Genomic DNA, 8,812 nt, shown 5'->3' on the forward strand with positions numbered 1-8,812 from the left:
GCCCTGATTGATGTTTAACCGTTTGTCACAGGGAACGTTTGGAGTGGTTCTCCTCTGCATGAATCGGCTCACGTTCAAATAATACGTTGAATATACTGCATTCTCTCCCTGTCATAGTCTCTTTTCAACTCTCTTTTCCTCTCTCTCGCTCCCTCTCACTCTCTCTATCTCTCTCATTCTCAATCTCCCTCTCTCTCTCTCTCTCTCTCTGTCTCTCTCTCACTCTCTTGTCTCTCTCTCTGTCTCTCTCTCTCACTCTCTCTCTCACTCTTTTGCTCTCTCTCCCTTTCTCCCACTGTTCTCTCTCTCTCTCTCGCTCTCGCTTTCTGTCTGTCTGTCTCTCTCTCTCTCTCTCTAACCTTCTTCCACATGTCCTTCATCTGCGCTCGCGCGTGTGCACGTGTGCGTGTGCGTGTGTGTGTGTGTGCGTGCGTGCGTGTGCGTGTGTGCGTGCGTGTGAGCAGCCCCCGGAGGCGGCGGGCGCCGGCTCCATGAAGCGCTCCGTGTCCACGGTGGCGGACGAGCGGGTCAACGGTCTGTGGCAGGAGGAGGAGGAGGCGGCCAGCCCCGACCGGGTCTATCGGCCGCGCCACAAGAGCTACAAGGTCGCCGGTAGGTCTATCCAAGTGTCAATCGAAACGGGCCAGCAACACACTGTTCAATGCACACTATTCAATACACACTACACAATACACACTATTCAATACACAGTATTCATACACAGTATTCATACACACTATTCAATACACACTATTCATACACAGTATTCAATACACACTATTCATACACAGTATTCATACACAGTATTCATACACACTATTCAATACACACTATTCATACACAGTATTCATACACAGTATTCAATACACACTATTCAATACACACTATTCATACACAGTATTCATACACAGTATTCAATACACACTATTCAATACACACTATTCATACACAGTATTCAATACACACTATTCAATACACACTATTCATACACAGTATTCATACACAGTATTCAATACACACTATTCAATACACAGTATTCAATACACACTACACAATACACACTATTCAATACACACTATTCAATACACAGTATTCAATACACACTACACAATACACAGTATTCAATACACACTACACAATACACAGTATTCAATACACAGTATTCAATACACAGTATTCAATACACACTATTCAATACACAGTATTCAATACACACTACACAATACACAGTATTCAATACACAGTATTCAATACATACCAGTGTTTCCCATACATAGGCCAATGTGTGGCGCAGCGCCACAGATTGAACAACAAGCGCCACAAATTGATTCCGCTTTTCTTATTTATTTTAACGCGATTTTAAAATTTAACTCAGTCCACCCGCAATCCAACCCCCCCCCCCCCCCCCCAACAATTCCACCCGTGGTTATAATGTAAGCATTATAAGCAGTGGCGTTTTTTAGGCACGGCTGAAAAACAAGACACACGAGGAAAAAATTAATCTGCGCATTTTCTATTATATATTATCTATCAATAATACACCCCCTCCCCCCCCCCCCCCCCCCCCCCCCCCCCTCCCCCGTCAACAACTCCGCCAGCCCGTAATCCCCCCCCCTGTCAACAAATCCGCCACACATTGCTACCTGGTCTGTGGGAAACACTGCACACTACACAATACACAGTATTCAATACACACTATACAATACACACTATACAATACACAGTATTCAATGCACAGTGTTCAATACACACTACACAATACACACTACACAATGCACACTATTCAATGCACATCCTTTTTTGTGCCTTTATGCTTGCCGTAGACCTCTTATTCACCACAAAAAACAATACAACAAACTATCGTCTATCTTCCGAGAGGACTGCAATGAATCTCTTGTGTGTCGTCGTTTTTTGTTTTGATGCTTCGTGAGGGCTTGGGTTGTTGTTTCTTCTCCTCCTCAGTTTCTCGCTCTGACCGCTGGCACGCGGGCAGCAGAGGAGAGCGGGAGCGTGGGCGTTCCAAGGAGCGCTGCCACCTCCTCTCCCCAGACGAGTCCCGCTGCAACTCGGCCGAGAGGAGCCAGCAGCACTCCCGCAGCTCCAGCATAGAGAGAACGCACCCCCGCGAAAAGCAGGTAGCGGCCAGATCTCCGCCGCAGTGAACCCCCCCCCCCCCCCTACATTGACGGCATTTTGCCGACGCTTTCATCCAAAGCGACTTGCAGCCGTTCACGCACACGCTCACACACCGACGGCGGAGCCGACCACGCAGGGCCACTGCCAGCTCGTCAGGAGCAGGGTGAGGGGTCTCGCTCAGGGGTCACCTCCACACTCGTCCGGTTACCAGTTAACCAGCTCTACCTCCTGAGCTACTGTCGCCCCTTGTGTGTTGCGGGTTTAAACGAGGAAGTCTGAGGGTTTAGTCTGGCGCCTTGACATCTTGCGGAGCTCACGGATCGTTTGAATGGGGAGACCGTGAACCTGAGGCCGTTGGGTTTAAGTCCTGATTGGCTGTAAGATTGTGTGATTTAAAGGTTAGATAACTAGCTTTTCTTTCTATCCGTTCCTGCTGCCGTTTCAGTTCTTGTTTTTGCTTTGCCCACTTGTTGTTCCAGCACAGTGGGTTCAAGAAGTGGGCTGTAGGAATTAACTTAATGTGGCAATCTCAAAGATCTCTGTTTTGTTGTCTTTGGCGCCACCTTTGGTGATAAGTGGTTACTGTTCACATGGATGCCTAGCTTCATTCAACATTCATAACACTGCAAATAAAAGGACTTTCATCAGTGGGCCCTAGGCTCAATAACCATTATGTTCCCTCATTCTGCAACAGATAGTGACTTAACTGACATTCATTTAAATGAGAATCCTCTAGATCTGCTCTTTAATTATTGCAATTATTGTTATAAGTGGTTGTTGAGTGCGATGAGGGGAGAGTGTGTTTTACTGTGTCCATAAGTGGACGAGTTTAACTATCTAAAAAGGCGGACACTGATCCATCTCCATGGTCTTCTATCCTCGTCTCCAGGGCAACAGCTCCGAAAGCCCGGTCCCGTCCACCTCTGAGTCCAGCACCCCCAGCGCGCGCCGGCCCGCCTCGCAGGCGCCCGCCCGCTCCCACCCCCACGTCTCCTACTCCCCGCTCGCTCCCTGTCACGCGCAGCCCCGCGTGGGCGAGGAGGAGGCGGAGGCGGGAGACGAAGAGGAGGAGGAGGAGGAGGAGGAGGAGGAGGAGGGGGAGGAGGGGGCGGAGCAGCAGCAGGGCAGCCCGGAGACCATGCGGCGGGGCAGGCCCTCGTGGAAGGGCCCGCAGCCGGGGGCCCCGGGCGAGCGGCGCGGCGAGGCCGGGCGGCACCACCACCACCACCACCAGCACCACTCCCCCCCGCGCCGCTACCCCTCGGAGCCCTTCCTGGCGTCGCAGGAGGACGACCACAGCCCGGACGCCGCCGGCCCCATGGAGACGCTGACCTTCGAGGCGGCCGTGGCCCACAGCCTGGGCCGGTCGAACACCGTCACGGCGTCCCACTCGCGCTCGCGGAGCGGCTGGCAGATCCCCAACGGCGGACACTTCCGGAAACGCATGGGGCAGGCGGCGTCGGTGGCGGCGGGGGAGGCCCTGAGTGACACCGAAGAGGAGGACAGGTGCTGAAACAGGAGGCGGAGGGAGAGGCAGAGAGGTGGACCCCAATCAGAGAGGTGTCGGAGAAACACTCGCGAGGAGCCGAGAGACGACGGCTCTGTGCGGAGGCGATCAAAGTGTACAAAGCTGCCAGGCCGCTGCTTGCTGCTGAATGTTCTGATAGACAAAGTGAACTTTAAAAGAAGAAGAGTGGACCCTCGGAGCAGTGTTTCCTGAAGCTGTTGTGTCTGGTTCAACACAGAACATTATGAAGAAAAAAGGTATTTAAATGACTGGGATTGGAATTGGATAGAAGTAATAATGAACCCCAGATATTCCCTTCTGTTCATGGTATATAACTGCAGTGAACGATGGGCGGAATGAGTAAATGTCATACATGTCAATAGGTATCGTCATTTCTGGAGGTGTTACTAATCGCGGCTCAGTGTTGCTTTTTACCGTGTGTTGGATGTGTGGACATATACTTTGGGACAAAGGGGCACTGGACTTCTTTTAAATCGACCTTTTTCTTTTGTATATACATGGTGATCATCGAGCCATTCTCCATCCATTTTTTCAACAGTTTCTTTGACCGGATGAACACAGCTGGGCGATCTGATAGTGTGGACATTTGCTGGTTAACGTGGCGACTAATATAGCCACATGAATGCAATAGACTTGTTATAATATATTGCTGGTGTTGATATTATTAAATGTGAAACAGAGGGAGGTTTGAGGGAAGAGATGTTAGTAACCAGATTAAATACATTATGAATTATACGTAATACATAATTGATGCTAAATCATTTACATAGATCTATAATGTCCAACTTCCATTAGCAGGCTTTTTTTGTAGGCTTTTTTCAACAATTGTTTTGAATGCCCACCCTTCCTCCACCTTTACAATTTATAATTTTAGGACCTTTTTATACTTTAAATTGAAAAATACTGTGGTATATGAGAAATAATAAGTAAATACTCAAACTAAATGATCGTTTTAGCTCTTTTCAACTCTTTAGCAATTGTTTCTTCTTTGTGAATATTGATTAAAAACATTGCAGGCAACTGTACAGAAACTGTAGACTTCATGACATACCATTGCTTCACAAATTACTAATTCTAATTACTAATAATGTACAGGAAAAACGCTGTCTGTAAGATTTAACAAAATAACGAGTGGCAAAACCCTATTGAGCCGGTTCGCTTTGAAGCCGCATACATTTCTGCAATGGTCATAGTATGGTCATAGGTATTTGTATCTGTTTAATTTGCCTGAAGTTGGCCGATTCTGTGAGGCTCGCTTAACCAAGAAAATGAAGGTTTGTACCATCATTTACTGGAATGCAATTAATTGTTGGTTTTTATGTGTACAATACTTGTAAATACAAATAAAGGTGTCATCAAGTTGCACTTTTATTGCCTATCCATTTTATTAAAATGTAATAAATGATTTTAATCATGGGCAAATATTTCATACAAACTAAACGATATCTTATCTTATTAAAATAATAAAATAGTATTATATTTATAAGAAACGTCCCAGTCATGGTCCTCATCCTAGTTTGACGTGATGGAAATCCAACCAATGAAATCGCTGAAACCAAAAAAAACAACACCGCGGATCGTGACGTCATCTCCAGTGGCCCGACGCGTCATCGGGGAGGCAGAGGCTAGGCTAGCAAAGAAAAACAAACCGAGTTCGTGCTGCTTATTCGCGGAGCGGAGGGGATGTCGACCCGAGCTAATAAATACATCCGTTTTATTTAGATCCACCGGTGCCGACCAAGTGAATGTTGTCTCCAGAGTTAGATTTTCCGCGGAAGATGAGCTCAGTGCAGCGGGGAAGGCGCTAACCTGGCTAGTTAACAGCGGCTAGTTAGCCAGGCTGCTAACCTTCTTTGTTTTGATGCCTTCAGCTGATCCCTGTGCAATGTGCACCAGCGGTTAGCAGAGGCACACGCGTAGACACCCCACGCATGCATGTCATTCATAACATATTACAACATGACATATTTCTTCCTCGGGTGCTTTAATGTTTGGATTTAAACACATTTAATCGGATCGAAGTACAACATCTGTGGCCAAGTGAGGGAAGCTCGACTGCAACAACAACAACAAGCCAGACAGACAGACAGCTGGTCGCCTGGTTGGCACACCGCTCTGCCTGGACTGCGAAGAGAGAGACATGGGCAACTGTCTGAAGTCTCCCACCTCGGACGATATATCGCTGCTGCACGATTCCCTGTCAGATCGGGCGAGCTATGGCGAAGGGCCAGACCCCGACCTGGAGCCGCCTCCGCCCTACCAGGTAGGGACCCGTCCCGAGTCTGTGTTTATTGCCTCGTAATGTACAATCAGAAAACATCTTCAGGTCGTCGGTATTGTATTGCTGTTGTATTATTATTTTCCCATAGGCTATTCAATATAGAGCAGCACACTTGATTATTCATTCCAATTAACCAATCGAGTATTTAAGTTGTTACATTTTCAGGGCACTAGTGTTTTACTGACTGAAAATAGGAAACTGTGTTTCCTAACCCTAAGCCTTTGTCTTCCAGGAGCAGGCCAATATGCCGATGTACCATCCCACCCCCAGTCAGACTCGCCTGGCCACCCAGCTGACTGAAGAGGAGCAGATCCGCATCGCACAGCGTATCGGCCTCATCCACCACCTCCCCAAGGGCGTGTACGACGGAGGCCAGGACGGCTCGGAGAAGAAGATCAGAGAGTAAGCTTTTGAATAACAATAACAAAAAAAAACGATTTCAACTTAATCAAGTGTTAGAGTTGGACCTGAAATGCAACTAAATCCACTGTTGTTGCTTTCCTGTCCCAACCCCCCACCCTCCCCTAGGTGTGTGATCTGCATGATGGACTTTGTGTACGGCGACCCTATCAGGTTCCTGCCCTGTATGCACATCTACCACATGGACTGTATCGACGACTGGCTGATGCGCTCCTTCACCTGCCCGTCGTGCATGGAGCCCGTGGACGCCGCCCTCCTCTCCACCTACGAGACCAACTGACCGGACGTCCACCGACCCCCCCCCCCCCCCCCCACCCCCACCTGACGCTGACATCCACCACGCCTCTCCCTCGTCCTCTTCTCACACACACAGAAAACAAAACGGAAAACCCAACCTGCTGCGCTTCAGCAGCAAAGGATGTGCAAGGCGGTAGTGCGGCTGGGGGCCCGCTCTGAAAACAGACCGTTTTGATAGCAGCCGGTGATTCGATCGACACGACTACAGCGGATAGCATGTGGTGCCTCCTGGGCGTGACACCCAATCAACTTGTCCACACTGCTAGAATAATCAAGACAAGATGGCCACACAATTGTTTCTTTTCGGACGACAGTGCATGACCGTGGTTGTCGTAATTGTGTGTGTGTGTGTGTGTGTGTGTGTGTGTGTGTGTGTGTGTGTGTGTGTGTGTGTGTGTGTGTGTGTGTGTGTGTGTGTGTGTGTGTGTGTGTGTGTGTGTGTGTGTGTGTGTAAGGGGAGGGGCGTGTCTTCATTTCCACCTGAGCTGGACTCGGTGGTGTCCCATCCCGAATAGCATCGGTTTTACTTGGTTAGCATTCATTCAGTTCAATGTTTCTGCTACTGACTTCACTGACCAAATTCCGTCAGCAAGAATTTTCATTGGTTCAGTGTGTGTGTGCGGTCTCAACTGGAAACATAACGTTGGTTATGTCTGCTAGACTTGTTCATCGCTGTAAAAAAAAAAGATAATACAGGAAAAAAAACTAGAGCGACATAAAAAAGCTTTGCACTTTGTTGAAGTGGGCGTAAAATACAAAATTGTACACTGGTAGTGTTGAGTAATGAACCCTGTCATATTTCCCAGAAACCACAAGCCGCCATTCAGCAACAATGTATATGTAATGCAGAGTTAGGCTACACGACTCCTGGGCTACTGAACTCAACGGCATCTCTTTGAGTTTCATCGAGTTTCTTCTATACATTGTGGCCACTCTGCCGCTCTGATGAAGTGCGAATCCAAAGTTGTGTCAAAAACAACTTTTGCGATTTGAAGGATGACCCATTCAGCGTTTGAATTGTGAAAGGTAATACACGTTACCCAAAGAGTAAAAAACAAAGCTGGTTCGCCGTTGCAAAAAGGGCTCAAACGCAGGAGCCGGTGGATCAGCTTAAACTGAATAACGCTTGCACAAATACTCATCGGATCCAGAGATTTGCACTTTACTTACATGACTATAATGGAATTCATAGATTAATATATACTTTAAATATCTTGCACTATCCATTGTATTGCTTTCCATTTTTATTTTTTCTTTCCTTTTCGTTGCAGACAGGTTAAGTGGAAAGCCATCAATGGTGACAGTCATCCTGATGACCTATTTCATGAATTGTGTAATTCAGTAATAAGAGCCGGTCTGGTGTGTTTTGCTTGTGTGACCCCTTGTTGTGTTTTAGTGTCTGTACAGAGGGACAGAGGTTCGCTCCACTGTGACAGAGAGTCGGCTAGATCACGTGACAGGTCAGGCCATGTTCCAATCAAGGTCATGCAGCCTATTGATTCATTGTCTATAGGCTGCATCTTGGTTTATTGGTTTTGTTGCAGTTCCCTGTTGCCTGTTCATCAGATTTAAACTGAAGTGTGAGTGGTTTCATTTCATATGTGATGCTGTGTTCTGAGTTTCTTTGGTTGCAATCCTTTTTATTTTTATTTCCACCTTGTGTCTTGGCCAAGTGTTGAAGTTTTATAGACTCCATTGTGTATTTAGGAGACTAACCACTCTAACTCTTAATCTATATGCTACATATAGTTTTAGCATGACTATGCAAACCTCTGTCCCGAATGAATCTCTGAGAAAGAGAGTTGAGATTACACCTTTTCAGTCATGGGCATTTCTATTTCAGCATTTATTATTTTGACTTTGGTTTGAAATCTGAAAATGTCCATGTCCATTTTGTTCTTTTGAAGTCTAACATGCCCTTATGTAAACAAAAATAAATCTGAAAGCACACGTTTTGTCTCATTAAATCATGGACGCACATTGTTAGTAGTCAAAGACGTTATAAATAGTTCTTTGAGCTCAACGGGTTAACTCTGAGAGAGGGATTATAGAGTGCCATTGTTTCTCAATTGAAAAGAACCCTGCTCAAATCCCCCACCGACGCACAGTTTGCACAATCAGTGTGTTACCTGCTACAGATCCCCCACTGA

The 8,812-nt window shown here is 46.9% G+C and overlaps 2 protein-coding genes across 2 annotated transcripts in view; both read left to right on the plus strand.

The window, feature by feature from the left end:
- cacna1eb (calcium channel, voltage-dependent, R type, alpha 1E subunit b) overlaps positions 1-3,649 on the plus strand; it is a gene marked incomplete at its 3' end in the record, with an annotated part of 45,116 nt that extends 41,467 nt beyond the window's left edge. The window contains 4 exon segments of the mRNA XM_084481522.1: positions 465-612; positions 1,963-2,135; positions 3,026-3,187; positions 3,245-3,649. Coding sequence (XP_084337648.1) covers positions 465-612; positions 1,963-2,135; positions 3,026-3,187; positions 3,245-3,649 — 888 coding nt within the window.
- Positions 3,650-5,278: 1,629 nt separating this feature from the next.
- LOC311360542 (RING finger protein 11-like) lies at positions 5,279-8,606 on the plus strand. Its single transcript, XM_084480629.1, has 3 exons — positions 5,279-5,927; positions 6,178-6,347; positions 6,474-8,606. The coding sequence occupies exons 1-3, from the start codon at positions 5,805-5,807 to the stop codon at positions 6,643-6,645; spliced, it is 465 nt and encodes a 154-aa protein (XP_084336755.1). The 5' UTR covers positions 5,279-5,804; the 3' UTR covers positions 6,646-8,606.
- Positions 8,607-8,812: the final 206 nt, after the last annotated feature.

The sequence above is a fragment of the Micromesistius poutassou genome, assembly GCF_964030765.1.
Source record: "Micromesistius poutassou genome assembly, chromosome: 16".
In the NCBI taxonomy this organism is placed as follows: domain Eukaryota; kingdom Metazoa; phylum Chordata; class Actinopteri; order Gadiformes; family Gadidae; genus Micromesistius; species Micromesistius poutassou.